At 42.4% G+C, this 19839-nt stretch overlaps 2 protein-coding genes across 10 annotated transcripts in view; one reads left to right on the top strand and one right to left on the bottom strand.

Moving 5' to 3' along the window:
• LOC134483468 (disks large homolog 5-like) overlaps positions 1 to 12100 on the bottom strand; it is a 76459-nt gene extending 64359 nt beyond the window's left edge. For 2 of the 6 annotated variants that reach the window (XM_087595558.1, XM_087595560.1), the window contains exon 1: positions 11918 to 12097. Coding sequence is in view for 1 of the 6 variants with exons in the window: in XM_087595554.1 (XP_087451680.1) it covers positions 783 to 864 (82 nt within the window). In the remaining 5 variants the exon portion in view is untranslated. Of the gene's footprint in view, positions 1 to 782; positions 905 to 10625; positions 10693 to 11917 lie in introns of those variants that run through there. The other 4 variants (XM_087595561.1, XM_087595557.1, XM_087595555.1 and 1 more) reach the window with 4 other exon arrangements.
• Positions 1 to 19839, top strand: part of LOC147998836 (uncharacterized) — a 924038-nt gene that overhangs the window by 900338 nt on the left and 3861 nt on the right. The window lies entirely within an intron of this gene.

The following is a 19839-nucleotide window of genomic DNA, read 5'->3' as shown; positions in this document are numbered from 1 at the left end:
GGTTTCAGGACCCTCACCCCTCTGGTTTCAGAAGTCAGATCATCAATTCAGCATCCACAATGAATTGATTGATCAGGGATACTCAGATATCCTACACTGTTACTCTAGTCCAATAACTTTGCATTAAAAAGTCATGTAGGGGGAGGACATGGTCAACAGATTTATTAATTCCCCCTACTGAAATGACAAATGCCCCAGAAGTGCCAATAGGTTACAGGCTCTTTCTCTACCTGCTCCATATAGTTTGGCTACTGTAGAAAAATATCTGCCACACAGAACCTCTAATATATGAAGGTAAGATTGGCCCCGTCAGCCAGAGGTAGTCAAAGGAGTTCTAAGAATATAAGGTCATGCCAGGAGCACAGTTCTCTCCCTCTTACTACTGTCAGATAGTCACTGAATTTAAAGAAGCAATGAAAGTGAAGTACATTGATGCCCTGTTTAATTCAGAAAAGTTATACCCTCCATGACTACTTATGGTGTTATTATATCAATTTAACATACCGAATGTACTGTAAAAGTAAAGACTAGAAGTTCACCCAATAATAGCATAGGCATTGCCATATCCTCCATGTGGTTTTGGAGAAACTAATAATGTGAAAACCTTGACTTTCAGGAATTGTGATAATCATGGAATTCAATATCTGTGGAGATGTTCCAGTGGTTGTGGCCCATTGCTATAAAGGCCAGCTGAAGGCCCCCACACTCACCCCTGAGAGGAAGATCAACATACACTGCCCAGAACTTACTCCACATTCCCCATGTCCTGTGTCCATCATTACCTTTAGGTTTCGTTTGCTTCACTCTAGACTCTTCTCTATCAACATCAACTCTCCCAAAGCGCCTGAGAAGACTGGCAAACATGCCTGTGGATATATCCTTTGGACACTAAGAGAAAAAGTAGGGAATTGGTTGTCACAACGATACTGGTGACATCACAGGGATTCCAAGGTCTCTCTAGGAGACAATAGAATGTCCACGAAGGGCCGGCTGATGTCACGGAGAACAGACTTTGCCTCCCTGCTAATGTTCTCCCTGTACTGAGCAAAGACTGATGTGCCCTTTTCAGGAGACTTCCCTGTGGCATAGCCACTGAGCACCACATGCTTCCAAAGCCAAATTTGGCTCTAGGCTTGATTGGAAAAACCTAAGTCATTGCTATATATCTAAATGAGTGCTTCCTCCCCAATCCCTGCACAGAAATGTTTCATCCTACCTCAAATTCTCCTCAGTCAGCAATATTACCCATTAAAGATTACTGAGAAATCACACCAGTTCCTATAAGTAGCCAAAGAGGTCTCCTGTCTCATCATGTGCAGGTGCATGAAATCACACCCAGAAATAGCCTGTAGGATAGGTTGCGATGTGGGTGTGTGTTATAGGTACAACCTGAAGCTTTGTGCTTAACATTTAACAGTTGCCACCGGATTCCTTAGGAGAAAGAATTGCATTCATTATGGTCCTGGCAACAATGTGGTGATCTGTTAGCAGAGGAAACTGAAATATTGGATCCACCAGTGAATGCACCCTCAGGCTGAGTGTGGGGCTCTCCTCTCTGCACCTAAGTTACAAAAGCAGGATTGCTTACAGGCCTCTCTAAGCTATAACGTCTGATTTCATCTGAAAAATAAAATAGTCAGCAATGTGTGTGTGGGGGGGGGGTACAGCCAAAGGAGTTGGACAAGCCTAGAGACATAACTCAGTGGACAGAGTAAGAAACAAGCATCTTCACTCCTGTTTCATGGATCACCCCACAAAACACAAACGCATCTATCCTACTAAAAAAAAAAACAAGTTATTTTATTGAATGCATACACTAATACTGTTTACAGTATTGGTAGCAAAGCTCAGATTTTGGGGGCAGATCCATGACTTGAACTATCTTCCTGACAACATATAAAACAATAAATAAATAAATAAATAAATAAATAAATAAATAAATAAATAAATAAGAAAAACCACAAAAATAAAAAAACACAAAAAGCACAAGCCTCTCATGTGAAGTTACAGAAGAGTGATCCAGTGGTCACTTCTGACCAGGCCATTTTAGCTATGACAGTGCATAGTGAACCTTAATTTGATGGGTCCTATATAAAGCTTTGTGCAATATTGTCATTTTAACCAACCTCATCCAGAACATACATAACAACACAGGATATGATTGCCATGTCCTTGCTGTGTATAAAGTTATTTTTCTATGTCCTTGATTGTCAGGCATATTACAGCAACAATCTGAGATGGCTGGTAGACTTGGAAGAAAGTGGATATGAAAGATCCCCGTTTGATATCAGTACAGCCATTTCTTACGAATGAGAATCTTTTAAGCTGGCCCTCGCTTAGCCCCTACACATTAGACAATAGACCAGAAAGTACAGAAAGCACATTCCCACCCACTCTCTAGGAAGCTGCCGGACCATAAGAACAGAGGGTACAGAACATATTTACTGCAGGGCAATTAGAAGACAGGAAACATCTCTGGGAAGCTGACTGACCACTATAGAAGTGAGATATCCTTGGTACTGAATGCAGCTGTGCTATAGGCTGACATAGCTATAGCCTTGTCCTGGGAACTCCAGAAGAGAAACACCTGCCAAGACAGATATCCTTGGTCCTTGTCCTGGGAACCCCAGGATAAGAAAACATATATCAAGTCAGACGTCCTTCATACTGAAATAGCTGCATTGATGTGGTTACGGCCTTATCCCAGGAATTCCAGGACGAGAAACATCTGCCTAGTTATCCTTGGCACGAACTAGCTGAGCTAAGGAAACTGTGTAATCTTAACTGACATTTTAAGCTGTATATTTCTGTTGTTTGAGGCTCCTTACATCCCTCCTGCGTGAGGACCGTGTCCAGCCCCAGTGCATTGGTATCCCAAAGTAAACCTCTTGTTTTTACATCAAGACTGAGTCCTGTGTGTTCATGGGGTGGTGATTGTCCTCAGGACTGGAGCGAGAGTCTCCTCTGTCTGAGGGTCTTTCAGATAAAGCTATAGTTGTGGGTTACACACCTCAGCTCTCATTGGCTAATGCTGTCCTCACAGTCCTTGGAGGCCCCTTTGTAAGACGACCTGTTGGAAAGTGGAAGCAGCTTTATTTGAGCTCAAAGTGAACCTGACGAGCAACGTAGAGAACAAGATGGGGTAATTGAGACCCTGTCTAAAACCAGCACAGAAACCCACCCTCCATTCAAAGCATCATCTACCAATTCTTGAATTTTTACCATTCTCTGCCAACCAGTCTTTCATTCAGGAAAGGTAGAAAAGAACTGGAAATGATCTTTGTATTCTAAGGACCTTGATCTGTCTTTCCTTAGGTCCACGTTAAGAACAAATGAAATGGGTATCACCATCTGAATAACTTAGTATCACCTACTCAGCATTTCTAGCCTAATACTGTGCCTATGGCAATCTCAAGCTTCCCTGAGTGTTGCTGCCCCTGCAAGAAGAATGAAGAACTGAGGTCAAACCCCAGTGAACCTTTTAAGGGGTTAGAAGAAAGCCACCAGAGATACTGCACTTCTTTGTCCTTCGATTGAATCAAGATGATACAACGTGAATCTAGTGTGCTATTCAACCATACATCTTCCTCACAACCCCACCTATCTGAGTTCATTGCTTGGCAGAATTCATGCCCCACCATCCGAGATATTTCTTGATTCATTGCTGCCAAGGGCCAGGTTTCCTGAGTTTTGTTTTTTATAGAATTGGGTGTAGTCAATCATAGTTGCCCTCTGTAAGAAATGACAAATATCTATAATAACTGAATATTCTGAAGGTTTTTATACTGGTTTTATTATACATATAACTGTGAAACGGAAAACATACATATTTGATCAATGAAATGAGTAAGATTGATTTAATGAACAGAAAAATGGATGGTACTTCAAAACTTCCATGATTACATATTATCTATTTAATTCCCTCCACAATAGCAAGAAACGGACATTATTATTTACTTAAACCGAGAAAATATTAATTGTTTGGCCTGCTTTTCAGAGCTTCCTTAAAGGTATAGTTAATTGACAGAGCTGTGGTTTAAAATTAGGGTCCATATTCTTCTGTTTTAAATGTGTGCCTTTTCTTTCTATTTTTTTCTCCATCTTTATTAAATTGGGTATTTCTTATTTACATTTCAATTGTTATTACCTTTCTGGGTTTCCAGGCAAACATCCCCCTAACCCCCCTCCCCTTCTCTATGGGTGTCCCCTCCCCATCCTCCTCCCATTACCACCCTCCCCCCAACAAGCCCCTTCATTGGGGGTTCACTCTTGGCAGGACCAAGGGCTTCCCCTTTTATTTCTAGTGGGTGCTGCTCTCCCTGCTCCATGGGAAGTGGATGGGGGGAAGGCCCGGGCCTGAGGTCAGTTGGAACTGGGGTAGAAAGGCATAGGGCCTCCTAGGTGAGAATGCCAAACCACCACTGCTGCTGCAGCCACCATGGAGAAGCCCTTGTTCCTGCTGCAGGGAGGAGAGTCTGGTGCCCACAAGATGGCTGAAGGGGAGCTGAGAGTAGACAGCTTCATCACCCGCCTGCTGGAGGTATGAGGATATCGTCCGGGAAAAACTGTGCAGATGACTGAAGCAGAAGTCCGAGGGCTGTGTATCACGTCTCGTGAAATCTTTCTTAGCCAGCCAACAGCTGTGAACACAGGTTTCTTTTGGAGAGCAGGCCTGGGCAGGCCCAGAACCTAGGTGGGACAATTCAAGCTACCCTTTTTCCATGGCCAATCTCAGATCATATTCAGAAAGTATTTCTTGGGCTAAAGAGATGGCTTAGTGGTTAAGAGCACTGACAGCTCTTCCAGAGGTCCTGAGTTCAAATACCAGCAACTACATGGTGGCTCACAACCATCTGTAATGAGATATGATGCCCTCTTCTGGTCTGTCTGAAGACAGTCACGGTGTACTTGTATACTATAAATAAATAAATAAATAAATAAATCTTTAAAAAAAAGAGTATTTCTTCCAGGTGATGGATTTCCAATTTATGGAATTGAACTAACTTACTGATGGTGGAAGTGACACAGAGAGTTAAAGTACAGAAGGAATAATCCAGAGTGTCCACCAACAGTTGCTGTCACACCAGGGCTTTTAAAAGCTCAGCTGCTAGAGAAGCAATGTAGTCTTTGGTTATTCTCAAGCTTAGGTCTTCTAGTCATTATAAGGTGACCATGACACAAAAAAAGTCATCTATATCAAAATAGAGAATAGTAACTAGATTCACACCACACTATCACATTACTACTGTATTTGAGGTTCTCAGTTAATATCTAAGAACCTGGAAGAGGCCTGGGTCTTGCTACACAAACTCATGATTTATGTCCCCATTGTCAGCTGAGATTCTTCATGCAGCCTGGGGTCAAGGAGGTCATCCCACAAAGCACAAAACACCCATCTCAGATAAACATGTATGGTTTATTGAATCCAAAACATCCATGAATTTCAGGACACAATTAAATGTTGAAACCTAAGGATAATAGATAGAGAAGAGAATTAAGATTTCTAGTTCATAGATCCAGTAAACACCTTCAACAAATCATAGCAGCAAACTTTCATAAGGTAAAGAAAGAAAAGGCAATAAAGGTACAACAAGCCTACAGAACATCAAACTACTTGTACCAGAAAAATTCCTCCATTCACATAATAATTAAAACGCTAAATGCACAGTTCAAGAAAGAACATTAAAAGGGGTAAGGTATAAATATCTAGTAACAAATAAATTGAGACGTATCTGAATTACACCAGACTTCTCAACAGAGATTCTAAAAGTCAGAAAATCTTGGGCAGATGTAATACAGGCACAGGCTCCTATATCCAGCATAATCATCAATCACCATAAAAGGAGGAACCAGGATATTTCATGACAAAACCAAATTTAAAGAATTCTTTTCTGTAAGAAAGCACAACAGAGGCTAATAGGAGGAAAACTCCAAGACAATGAACTAAACTATACCCAAGAAAAACCAAGAAATTAATCTTCTCTCAATAATTTAAAAAAAGAGAAGCACACAAACATAATTTCACCTATAACCAGAAAAAGAAGAGAATGCAGCAATCATTGGCTTTAATATCTGAACAGATCTTCTTTCCCTAATCCCCAAGCTCCCAGGGGCCAAACTGCCAGCCAAACTGTATGCAAGGATGCTCTATGGTTCAAGGTGAGGCCTGTAGCCCCACCAAAGGCAGATCCTAGAGGTGTGAGGTGGGGATGGATATGTGTGGGTGCAGGAGCACTGTCACATAGGCAAAGCTGAGCAGAAATGGAATGTAAGGTTTGATGAGGGGAGTCTAGAAAGCAGGACAACAGTTGAAATGTAAATAAATAAAATAACCGATTAATAAAAAATAGCCAAAAATAAAATAACAAGTAAAAAGGTAAATGAAAATTAAACCAAACCAACCAAACAAACAAACAAAAATCCCTGTAGTGGATTGGCCTAATTCTGCTTTTATTTTAATGCTAATTTGTGGAACTCAGGACTGGTTTACCCCAAATAACTGACCCTGTTCCCAGTTAACTGTGATTATAAAGAAGCCAACAGCCAACAGCTGCACAGCAGAGAGATGGGGGAGGGGAGCTTTGAGGGCTTTGCTAGAGAGGATCATGAGGAGGGAAGAAGGAAGAAGAAGCTGCCAGAGAATAAAGGAAGAACGTGTGTGATGGAGAGGAGAGAGGAAGAGGACAGCAGCCATGGTTAAGGGAGAGGAGAGCCTGGTCCTGAGGGCTGTCCAAGTGGAACAAAAACAGTCAAGATGCTACACAGCCTGTAAGAGTTGAGCGTTATTGTTTGGAAAGTAGATCTGATACCATGGAGGGCAGGCAGCTGCCCAGCTACTGTGCTGACGAATGCATACTAAAAATAAATTTAACAAAATATGAGTAACCAGTAAGACAGCTCTGTAGAGGATCCTAAAAGGAATACTTTAGTTTGAAGGGAAGGACAAAATACCAGAGAACACAGGGGATAAATTAATAAAACTAGGAAAGTTAATCAAAGAAGACTGGGAAAACCACAAAAATTAACAAAATGACAAAATTTAATACATAGGTTTAAATAATAATTACATATCACAAAACTCAATATCTAGGGTGGTGGGGCATGAATTCTGCCATGGTCTGAACTCAGAAAGGTGGGGTTGGGAGAAACATGTCTGGTTAAATAGTCCACCCACATTGTGTCAATGTGATTTAATCTAAGGACGAAGAAGTGGAGCATCTCTCATGGCTTTCTTCTAACCCCTTGAAAGGATTACTGGGGTGTGGCCTCAGTACTTCATACTTCTTGCTAGTTCAGCGAAACTCAAGGAAGCTTGAGATTGTCACAGCACAGTATTAGGCTAGATATACTGAGTAGATGATACTAAGTTGTTCAGATGGTGATATCCATTTGCATGTGTTCTTAATGTGGACATAAGGAAGGAGAGATCAAGGTCCTTAGAATAGAAGGAACATTCCCAGTCCTTTTCTACCATTCCAGACTGAAAGGCTGGTAGGGAGAAAGTGGTTAATAATAAAGAATTAATAGATGATGCTTTGAATGAAGGGTTGGTTTTTGTGCTGGTTTTAGACAGGGTCTCAAGTATCCCATGTTGCCCTCTTCCTGGCTGGCCCGGTTCACTTTGAACTCAGATAAACCTGCTTCCACTTTCCAATAGATAGTCTTACAAGAGGGGCCTCCGAGGTCCTGAGGACAGCATTAGCCTTTGACAGTTGAGGTGTGTAACCCACAACTATAGTTTTAGCCACTTTGTTCCATGTCTACCAGCTATTTCAGATTGTTGCTGTTCTATGCCTGACAATCAAGGACACATAAAAATAACCTGATAGAGAGCAAGGACATGGTGATCACATCCTTGCCTCTGCTGTATGTTCTGGATGAGGTTTGTTAAAATTCCAATATTGCAAAAAGCTTTATATAGGGCCCATCACATTAAGGGTCACTGTGCACTGTTTCATCTAAAATGGCCTAATCAGAATTGACCGCCAGACAACACTTCCTGCGAAGTTCCTATGAGAAGCTTAAGTTTTTTGTGTTTTTTCTTCTTCCTTCCTTCCTTCCTTCCTTTCTTTCTTTTTTCCTTTCCTTCTTTCTTTCTTTCTTTCTTTCTTTCTTCCTTCCTTTCTTTCTTTCTTTCTTTCTTTCTTTCTTTCTTTCTTTCTTTCTTTCTTTCTTTCTTTCTTTCTTTCCTTCTTTCTTTATAGGTTTAGAGGAATGTATTTGGGGCCACGGATCTGCCCCTAGTATCTTAGCTATGGATGTGATCAATCAGTGTTAGTGTGTGCATTCAATAAAATGTCCATTTTTGACTAAGGTAGATGCTTCTGTGTTTTGTGCGGTGACCCATTGTCAATGTGTAGTGAGTTGGGGCCCTGGGTATGGTCGCATACCCCCAGGACACAGGGGGTGCAGAGCAAAGGCAAAAGAAACTGCACGCAGTTGTAAGCTTTATTAATCCTTATTAAGCTAAGAATATGCATTACTACAATTTTCATTGTGTCAAGATACCATAAGATCATTATTCCCAGGATACCAGGAACAATGAGGGAAGATTAAACAAAGAAAGACGAATAAACGAAAGCTCCTTCTAAAAATATTCATATAACAAATAACCTCTCTTATTATAATCAAAATATACTCACCATTACCAAGAGAGCGTTAGAACCACTTCCACAAAACGGGACACAGCAGAACATAATTTAAGGCCAAGTGAGAAAAACATTTTCTTCTCCAGGGCGGCATTCCAGCCCCTACTTGAATCTGGCACCAGGCCTTTCTTGACCCTGCCTGGGAGCTGCATCTCTATGTCTTAACAATTCCTTCTTTTTTCTTTTGTTTTAAAGTAACACTTTACATAACATAGCTAAAGGTCCTTGTAGGGGTTTAGTCATGTAAAAATAAAGCAACATAATACATAATGTACATAAGATTATGGCAAAACTAGCTCCTCCCATGCTATGGAAAATCCTTTGAAGCCAAGCCTTGGGATCTAATCCTGTCAATTGATCAGCCAATAATTTCGCTATTCCATATCTCCTAGCTGTTTACCAAAAGACATTCGAACATCATATTTCAAGGCATTAATTACTTTTGAAGCACTTTCATTACCCTCTAAATAGGCTTGAATTAACTTCCAATCATGTTCTGTGTCATTATCCATATATTTACTAACAGAAAAGTAGTAGGATTTCATCATGATAAGCAATATAAGCCCGATAACTGGCATTGTCCGCAGCAGAAGAAACCATGAGTAAAACACACATTGCTAAGAATAAGTGCTCAGCCGTAAAGGACTTTCCTGAAGGAGACAAAATTATTCCTTTCAGTGCTTAATCGCTTCACCTGACCCCACATAGGTAATAGGGTTGTCACTACACGGATCCTTATCCATTGTTGTTTGTGGACACTAAGAGAAGCCAGGGCCTCAGTAATGGAGGACACCTCCTCATCTCCTGAGAACATCCATCAGGAGAAAATGTAGCTGGTTTAACTGGATTCCTTTGAGGGTAGGGAGCAGTTCTTATTATTCTGTGCTTGGATCCATCTCCCGGGTAACCAGAATAGTCTCCCATCCTGTAATGAGACAAAACCCTCTCCCCTATATACAATGATGTCCTTTCCTGCCATTCAGCATCCCAGGCAATTTTTATCCATACTGTCTTTTCCATGCCTTCTTGGGGGAAGTTCAACAAAGTGTCTATTGGCTCTTGATATAACTTCACCTTGTGGTAAATTAAGAAAATTAATAACGTATAATGCTTGTGCCAATATAGCCCTGGGACTGGTCTGCAAACTCCATTCAGGTTGCATAAGGCCATCTCTTTTCCCCCTTTTTAATTTTATAATTTGTCATTTCAGGGTATGGTGAATTCTTTCAACAAAAGCTTGTCCTTGTGTATTGTGTTCTGTACCAGTAATATGTACAATATGATATCGTTGACAAAATTGTTTATATTGATAAGAAATATATGTTGTCCATTATCAATTTTAATTTTAGAAGGCAGTCCCATAACAGCAAAAGTTTCCAATAGATGCTGTATAACATGAGCAGTGCGTACTCCTGGCAATGGTGTAGCCCACACAAATTTTGAAAAATTATCTATGCTTACATCTATATGTGAAAGGCGACCAAACTCAGTAATATGGGTTATATCGATCTGACACGATGTATTAAGTTGCATCCTTCTGGGATTAATTTGAGATGGAATACATTTTATACGTGAAGACTGACACATAGGCAATTAGCAATAATTTGTTTGGCTTGAGAATAGGGGATCTTATATTTAATATGTAAATATCCTGTATTGGCATGATTATGACTGTGTTCTTCTGGGGTAGCAAATGCCACTAATTGATCTACCATATGATTGCCAAGTGTTAAAGATTCTGGAAATTTTGAATGTGATCTAGTATGTGTAATGAATATTCTAGAGTTTCATAATAACAATAGTCCTTTAATATGTGAGAATAACATTTAATATAGGCTTAGATGTAGAAACAACAGCAGTCGCAATATTCTGTACTACTCCTACAACATAAGCGGACTCAGCTATAATATTTTTACATCATGAGTAAAATCCTGGAATACATTAATTACCGCTAATAATTCATTTTGTTGTACTGACCCAAAAGAAGATTCTTGTCCCCAAAATTAATCTTTGGTCCAATAAGCCATCTTGGTGTTAGAGCCATCTGTAAACACAGTAAGGGCTGATGGTAATGGATCAACAGAAATTAGTGTATTTATCAAATTTTTTTTGTTTTTTAAAGCAATCCCACAATTTACTATGGAGAGGATGAAATTCAACATTTCCAGTGTAAGAAATCATGGCTAATTGAAAAACCTCAGACATCTGCATTAAATATTCCCCTTTATCTTTGCTTAATGGGAAAACAATAGCAGCACAATCATATCCCCACAGAGTAACAGGTCTTTGTATGCCTTGCTGAATAATTAAAGAAATTTGTTCCTCATTAATTGTTAATGTTTGGTTAAAGTTTTATTTAATATAAACCCATTCTAAAGGCAACTCATCCTGAGCGAAAGTGCCTGTAGGATATTCAAGAGTATTTAAACATATAATTTAATAACTCTATCTGGATCAATACGTGCCAAATATGCATCTTTCCATTTTCAGAAAAGATACCCTTGCATGCCTTCATATAAGCATTAATATCCCCAGCCTCCTTTATAGGTAATAATGCTCTCCTGTACTCTTAATTAGCATTTTCAAAAGCAAGCATTTGCAGCAGTTGTCCTCCAGCTACCTCTCCTACCATTGTTCTTTCCAATGTTAATTTTAATATACATAAAAACTTAATATATGGTTCATAGAAAGCTACTACCTTTTTCAACCAACCAGTATCATCCTTTATAATAAGTCGGTTGGGCCACACCTTGAATCAATGCTGGCCTAATTATAGGAAAAGAAAAAGCAGGTGAATTCGTCATTATCATCTTGTGAATCTAATGGTCAACATGCCATCCTCGGAAAAGACTTAGAAAAACCTGCTTCAGGCAGTGGTGCAGAGGGCAAAACTTTTACTTTCGTTTTGTCTTAATGAAGCTCTAGCTTCTTGTTCTGTATTCGTTATTACCCTGTCTGCATTCATGGCCTTGAACACAGTAAAAATTAAAGCCCAAAGAGACCAGAAATTGGAATCTTTTTGCCCTGCCTGACAGCCTTTTTCTCCTTAACTTTCACTTTGACCCAGATATCAGAATCCCTGGAACCCTCGTAAGGGAACCATGGAGTGTACTCTTGCTGTCTCTAAACACTTTTCTAAACCAGACTGATAGACATGAATTCCCTGCACTCTTAAAGATGCTTAAGCATAGCGAGATGAAGAGAAGATTTATCTTGTCCCATTTCCTTGTAATAAATTGTACTTACCTTATCTGACTGTCCAGACTTACCTTCAGGGACCCTGTTCCAGTGCCATAGGTCGACGTCTAGGGTGTTGGGAGCCCTGCGTCCGGTCGCATTCCTTTCTGTGTTTCCCGATGCTCAGTGGCCATGCCACTCCAGCATGCTTTGAAATGAACCAGTCCGCCGACACCACCACCACCACCACCACCACCACCACCACCACCACCACCACCACCACCACTACCACCACTACCACCAATTTGGTTTTGTAAATAAAGTTTTATTGACATCGCCATACTCAGCATTTACATCCTGTTCAGTGCTGCTTCTGGCTGCAGCTGCAGGGCTTAGGAGCCACAGAGCCCTTTAGGCTCCCAGAGCTGAGAGCATTGACCTTTGCCTTGTTTGTGAAAGAGGTGACTGACCCCTGTGCTCAAGGTGGCCTTTCCGTGCCCTTTAACCCATAGCATAGGTCTCTGTGCCATCCTCTCCCTTTGCTATGGTGTGCACTTCCTGGTACATTTCCGTTAGCTCTTCACATTTCCAGAGCATTGGGTCTTGCAAATTGAATTTGCATGGCACCAGGAATAGACCTGATGGCAGGGTGTAGGACACTCCCTATGGGGACCCTGCCCAGGGGCATAAGCTTACTTTTCCAGTCAACTCCCTGAACAGTGAGCCTTTGTGGGACAACGTACTTCACGACATGACTTGACCTCTCTGCAGTGCACCCAATCCCTGCTTGGCTCAGATGTCCCCCAGAGAGGTTGTGTGAGTGTCCCCAGTAGAGGCAGCACTCTGTGTGGTGGCATTGACATGGCATCCAGGAAAGTCAAAACCAGAGGGACATGTCGGGCAGTTGGAAGCAGATGTCTGCGTCCATGGAGAGAAGGATGGGCTAGACACTCCTACAGGGGGTGAGCTGAGAAGCACTTCCTTGGCTTTTTCACAGCCGTGTAGGCTGCATGCCATGCTGTGTACCCATGCTGTGCTGAAGCCCCAGACTTTGAGTCTCCCACAGCTGCTGTGTCCTGGGGCCAGGGTAGGATTAAGCAGACTTCAGCAGGAGAAAGGTGAAAACCCTGGTTGCGGGGTTGGGATGGCACAGTCATAAAACTCCTGCACATGAGGCCCCTGACTTAGAGCCGTATAGCAGCTGTGACAAGCCAGCTCTGGTGACACTCATCTGCAATGCCAGGCCATGGGGGGTAGAGGCAGTAGGATCAGTTGTTTAATTATCCTTGGCTACACGGCAAGTTCGAGGCCAGCCTGGGCAACTTTGTCTATGAAAATAAGACAAAACTAGGTCTTGACTCTGAGCATCACTGCCTGTACCTGGCACGGTTGCCCCACCCCAGGTAAGAAACCCCTCTGTCCAGAGGCCATAACTGCAGGAGACCCCTGGCCAAGTGTCTATACCGCGCCTTGTTTGACTGGACTGTGCTGAGGACCAACCACACTCTCAACAGTAAGGATATGGGAGAGGCTGTTTCTGTGAGGTCCCAGGCCCTGAGACGGCCAAGAATAAACCCTGTCCTTGGGAAAGCCATGGAGACTAGGAACCCACGGGATCTCTGCAAACACCAGGGCTGGCAGGGGACTCTCATCCTCTACAGCAGCTGCTCTCAATCTGTGGGTTCTACATCAGAGCTCCTGCACACCAGACATTTACATTACAGTTCCTCACAGTAACAAAGTGACACTTATGATGTAGCTCTCCAATAAGTTTATGTTGGGATGACAACGACATGAGGAAGTGAAATAAAGAGTCACAGTGTTAGGAAGGGTAAGAACCGCCATTCTCTAGGAACCCAGGCATCTGCACTCGGTGTCTGGAAGTGTGATAGGCGAGGCTTCACCCTCAGCGATGCCAGCATGTGGGCACCAAGCCTAGGTTCCACCCCAATGCTTCCTGCATATGTGCAGGCCTGGTTCCATCAAGAAGTAACAAAGGAACCCTTGGTAAAAAACACTGGGTACCAAACAGGTCAGGAAAACACACCCCCTCTGCTGCAACTCCTCTCAGGAGGGCTAGTCTTTCCAGGAGGCCCCGGCTATAACCACACCTTGTCTCCCAGTGCTTGCCCATTGGTGTCTTGGCCATTTTCAGATTTGAGGACTTTGAACAGAATAGCTTCCAGCAGATTTGCATCAATGAATCCAACAAGTAGTTGCAGTTCTACTTCATCCAGCACACCTTCAAGCTGGAGCAGGTGAGAGTGGACACCTATTCCCCAGCCCAGCCCAGCCATCACCCTGAATGTCAGCTGTGTCCCTCAGTATCAGCAGGATGGGGCCTGGGCACCGTAGGTTCCCCAGGACCTAAAGCTATGTCCTTGAACTCAGTGCCATGCTCAGCCCTTCCAGCCTCTTTCAACCCTTCTGGAAGCTCAACTGCTCCTGCAGCAAGGCAGCAGTGTGCACATTCTGTCACGTCATTTGTGTGTGTCTACAGGAGGTCAGAGCCTGTCCCCTCTGGTCCTTTCTTTTGCTGTATTTGCCTTTCTGAGGAGGCAGCACCCACAGGTATGGGAGGCAGCCACATGCATATTCTGCAGCCATGTCTGATTCCTCTGAGGCTCAGTCCCACTTACACACCTACCCTCCAACCTCCCCCCTCCATGTCACCCCTGGGGCTCTGTAAACCTTCCTGCTTTCTGTCTTTATATAACTGGTGACACTGCAGCCCTCAGTGGTGTCATACAGTGTTAGTTTGTCTTTGCACTGCCTGGAGGTCTGACTTAGGAGAATGGCTACCATTCTCATTCCTGTTCAAGGATCAGAATCTGAATCCTATGTAAGGCTGAATAATATTCCAGCACATGGCTGGGCCATGTTGAATTCACACAGTCACCTATGGATTTTATGTTTTGGCTTGTAAACACACACATATAAGACTCAAGTGACACCCAAGTGGAGAATTGCTGGAGTCCTCCATGGCTTTCTGAACTGTCTGAGAGACCATCCTGTCCACAGTGTATAGGGCACCATCTACTCATAGCTCACACAGCATGAGAAGATTAGGGAGGGTTAACCTGGCTTCTCTGTCTCCTACTTTCTGCCACACTAGCCCTAGCATCTTTCTGTATTGCAGTGAATGTTTAGAACCCAGGAGGATGGCAGCTTCCTTGCTCAAATATAGCAAGTTCCTCCTTGCCTGCTTTGAGACTGAGTCTCATGCAGCCCAGGCTGGCTTTGATCTCACCATTAGTTACGATGGCCATGAACTCCTGGTTCTCATGCCTCAGACATCTCTGAGCGCTGGGTGACAGGTATGCACCACTCTTAAGTCCTGCCACTGGGACAAGAGTGAGCAGAGCCAGCTCTGAAGCACACACTTTGCTGGTGTCAGAGATGACTGACTTATGATCCTGTCTTCCTTGCCCATGGCCCTTCTCCTTGGTGCATGCCATCCTTCCTCCCTGTGACTCATGGGGGACACCAAGCCTGAGGATGTCAGGAAGAAGTTTACTTACTTCACTGGGTTGGAGGCTGTTAGGTTCCTGCGTCAGTAGGTGCGATTCAAGCTAGAAGGTTTGTGGCATGAGAAACTGGAACAGAACTGGAATGGCAGGAACAATCGTCGCCTGGCTCTGAGAAGACCAGGTGGGCAGAAACTCATCGTTGGGCAGGTAGTGAGCTCAAGACCAGGCTGGGCATTGCTCAGTGCACGTGAACAGGTGTGCTTACATGGACATGTGTTTCCCCCACATGGTCACCACTTATCCAGGCACGGTGAATACTCCAAGGAGCTTTTTATGATTTAACATTGTGTGTGTTTGTGTGTCCATACATACATATACACACATACATTCGTACATAAACACGAATACACGTACCTGAAAACACATGCATATACATGACTATACACATTCATGCTCATGCACAGATATATACACACCTACATGCATACACACATACATACACACACATACACACATACACACATACATGCATACACACATACACATATACATACACACATACACACACATACAATACATATACACACATACAAATACACCTATACACACATATAGACAGACATATACACACATATACATATACACGTATACACATACATGCATACACACATTCATATCCACACGTACATACAGACATATACATATATACTCACATACATGTAAGCACATGAGTGGAAGCCAGAGGACAGCTTGTCCCTTGGTTCTCTCCTTTTTACCACGTGGGTCCTGGGGATTGAGTCAAGCTCATCAGACTTGACAGCAAGCACCTTTAACTGTAGAGCCCTCTCATTGGCTGCCAGTTGCCTCTTTCCACAAATTCTATCCATGGTGGAATGTTTACAGTTGTTATTCTCATGATTCCTTCAGCAATAGCGCAGACATCATTTACACTGCATTAGGAGTTATAATTCATGTAGATGTCAGGAGAGCTGGAGGCGTGCATGAAGAAGAGAGCCCACTTTCAATGTCATTATGTGGTATTGCCTTAGGCCCTTTTATACACTCCCCTGGCTTTGTCTGAGTATATGTTTGAGGTCTCTCTATGACTGTGCAAAGAAGTAAGAGATAGGGCTGGGCCACAAAATAGGAAAGTACTTGTTCATCCAAAAACAAAAACAAAAAACAAACAAACAAACAAAAATAGCTCTAGGGTTAAATATTGGTGCTAGTACTGAACTACACAGCCAGAAGGTATTTTTCTAAGTAAATAACACAATATTGGGGATGACAATATGATCAAATATCCTACAACATAAGTTTGCAATGTTACCTACATTTTATAAATCAAGTCTGACCACCGTTTTGGTTGTTTCCAATCCTGTCTGAGTGTATCATCACGGGAATCCCAAGGAAAATCAGAAATGGGTTCTTGAAGTTGTTGCACAGGGCCAGTATAGACCTAAATACCACAGAGGAAACCTTGATTCTTATCACAAGGGATCATTCACCATCCCTCTTGTCACATAACTTATGACAAGAGGTCACCTTTCCTAAACTTAGCCTTTTTCCCGAGTGCTGCAGAAGGGAAGACCTGGTGTCAAGGGGTCTGGATTCAAACCACAGGACACTGAATTCATTTAAATAGGTGTAGTTTATTAATGCACACACCAATACAGTTCAACCAGAGCAACAGCTCACAACTGTGTACTGGACATTGCTAGGCCCCGCTCATTGCAAAATCCACATGGGCTGGTGCACAAGTGTTGGAAATGCTTCGGTCTGTGGGCCCTGACTCAGGCCATTTTACACATAATTGTTCCTATTTTCCTTGAATCTATTGGGTCCTATGTGAAGAATACACTTGGCGAACTTGTTAAGATTAACAAACCTCATAACATACAGAACATAACAGGGTATGTGACCAGCACCACACAGTTCAACGTCAGAGTTTTTTGTTCTTTGTTAGTGTTTTTCTTGGCATCCATGATGTGGAGGCGTATTACAGAGCAATAGGAAAGAGCTGGCTGCTGTGTAACAAATTCACTGCTATTAAGGTAGGTATGGGGGCAAGACCTCAGCAATAGCCCTTAAGATCGGAAGGAGATGATGTGTTTAATAACTGAAAGGAGCTGCCTCAGCTGTGTTTCTCTGCCTGCTCAGTGCCCATTCACCATCACTCTGTCCCTGAAGAGGAACTCAAGGTCTGCCCCCAGCTGCCTGTGAGCCAGGAAGAGGCACAGAAAGGCAAGGCCACAGCACTGGTTTCCAATCCCTCAGTAATGCTGGATTTCCAATAATGTACTTGTATACACAAATACACTGTGGTAAGTTGCAATAGATACTAATCATTTCTCACATAGGGCAGCAGTTGATTGCCTACAACTAATTCTGTTAAAAAAAAAGAAACCTGGCTCTTGTAGAAATATACACAGAAATATCTAGGATGGTGGGGGATGAATTCTGCCATGGACTGAACTCGTGGAAGTGGGGTTGGGAGAAAGATGCTGGTTAAATAGCCCACCAGGTTCACATTGTGTCAACTTGATTTAATCTAAGGACAAAGAAGTGGAGTATCTCTGATGGCTTTCTTCTAGTACCTTTAAAGCATCACTGGGGTTTGAACTCAGAACTTCACACTTCTTGATGGGGCAACTACACTCAAGGAAGCTTAAGACTGTCATAGGCACAGTATTATGCTATATATACAGAGTAGATAATACTAAGATGTTCAGATGGTGATGTCCATTTGTATGCACTCTTAATGTGGACCTAAAAAAAGAGAGATCAAGGTCCTTAAAATAGAAAGATCAGTTCCAGTTGTTTTCTACCATTCCAAACAGAACGACTGGTAGGGAGAGAATGGTAAATAATCGAGAATTCGTAGATGATGCTTTGAATGAAGTGTGGATTTCTGTGCTGGTTTAAAACAGGGTCTCAAGTATCACATGTTGCCCTCTACCTGGCTGGCCAGGATCACTTTGAGCTCAGATAAACCTCCTTTCAGTTTGAAATAATTAGGCTTAAAAGAGTGGCCTCCAAGGACTGTGCACACAGCATTAGCCTTTCACAGTTGAGGTGTGTAACCCACAACTATAGTTTTAGCCATGTTTTTCCATGTCTACCAGCTATTTCAGATTGTTGCTGTTCTATGCCTGACAATCAAGGATGCAGAAAAATAACCTGATACAGAGTAAGGACATGGTGATCACATCTTTGCCTCTTCCGTACATACTGGATGAGGTTTGTTAAAATTCCAATATTGCAAAAAGCTTTATATAGGGCCCATCACATTAAGGGTCACTATGCACTGTTCTATCTAAAATGGCCTAATCAGAACTGACTCCCATATAACACTTCCTGCAATCCTCATATGAGAAGCTTGAGCTTTTAGTTTTGACTTTGTCTTTTCTTGTTCTTTCTTATTTTTTGCTATATAAGTTGAGACAAAGGTAGTTAAGGCCATGAATTTGCCCCCAAAATTTGAACTACGGATGTGATCAATCAGTGTTAGTGGGTGCATTCTATAAAGTATTCATTTTTTACTATTATAAATGTGTTTTACTATGATAAAGGTGTTACTACTTTTGTGTTTGGTGTGGTGGCCATTTCCCAGTGTACAGGTGCTGGGACCTTACTCTATCCACTTAATGATGTTTATAGCCTCATTTTAGACATTTCTGTGCACCCTCTATATCTCTTGTTTATTTTATTTTTCTGATAGAAGCTCATGGTACATCTTACTCAGGCCTGTGATCAGTGCTCCTTTAGCGACATTGGTGCAGAGAGCAGAACCCCACAAGCAGCATGAGGTTCCCTTCACTGGTGTCTCCAATATTGCATTTTCCTCTGCCAACTGGTCTCCACACTTTTCCTAGCACCTTAAAGACTTCAACTCTTTCTCCTAAGGAATTTTCTGGCAATTGTCGATTGCTAAGCACATGACTTCATGAGTGTTCCCCTAATACACACGCATGTTGTAACCTACCATGCAGACTATTTCTTGATGTGATATAAAGCACCTGTACAGAATGAGACAGGAGAACTTTTGACTGCATATTCAAGCTGGTGTGAAATCTCAGGAAGTTTTAATGGCTAACATTGGTGAATGAGGACAATTTGAGTTAGGATGAGACATTTTTTGGGAAAGATTTGAAAGGAAACATTCATTTAGATGCATAGAAATTACTAAGGTTTTTATAATCAAGCCTTGAGGAAAATTTGGCTTTGGAAGCAGGAGATGCTCAGTGGCTCTGCCCCAGGAAAGTCTCCTGGAAAGGGCACCTCTGCTTATGCTCAGTACAGGGAGAACATTAGCAGGGAGGCAAAGTCTGCTCCCCATGACATCAGCTGTCCCTTCTTGGACATTCTATTGTCTCCTAGAGAGTTCTGGAATCCTCTGTGATGTCACCAGTGTTGTAATGACGACCAGTGCCCTAGTTTCTCTCAGTCTGAGTCTGGCAGTTACAAGCTAAGACATGTTTTCCCGTCTTCGCAAGCGTTTTGGGAGGGGGAACGTCGATTCTGGAGAGACTAGAGTGAAGGAG

This window comes from Rattus norvegicus, chromosome 19 (assembly GCF_021556685.1).
Source record: "Rattus norvegicus strain SHRSP/BbbUtx chromosome 19, alternate assembly SHRSP_T2T, whole genome shotgun sequence".
Taxonomy (NCBI): Eukaryota; Metazoa; Chordata; class Mammalia; order Rodentia; family Muridae; genus Rattus; species Rattus norvegicus.
The sequence above is the reverse complement of the archived record's forward strand: the minus strand, read 5'-3'. Positions and strand labels throughout refer to the sequence as shown.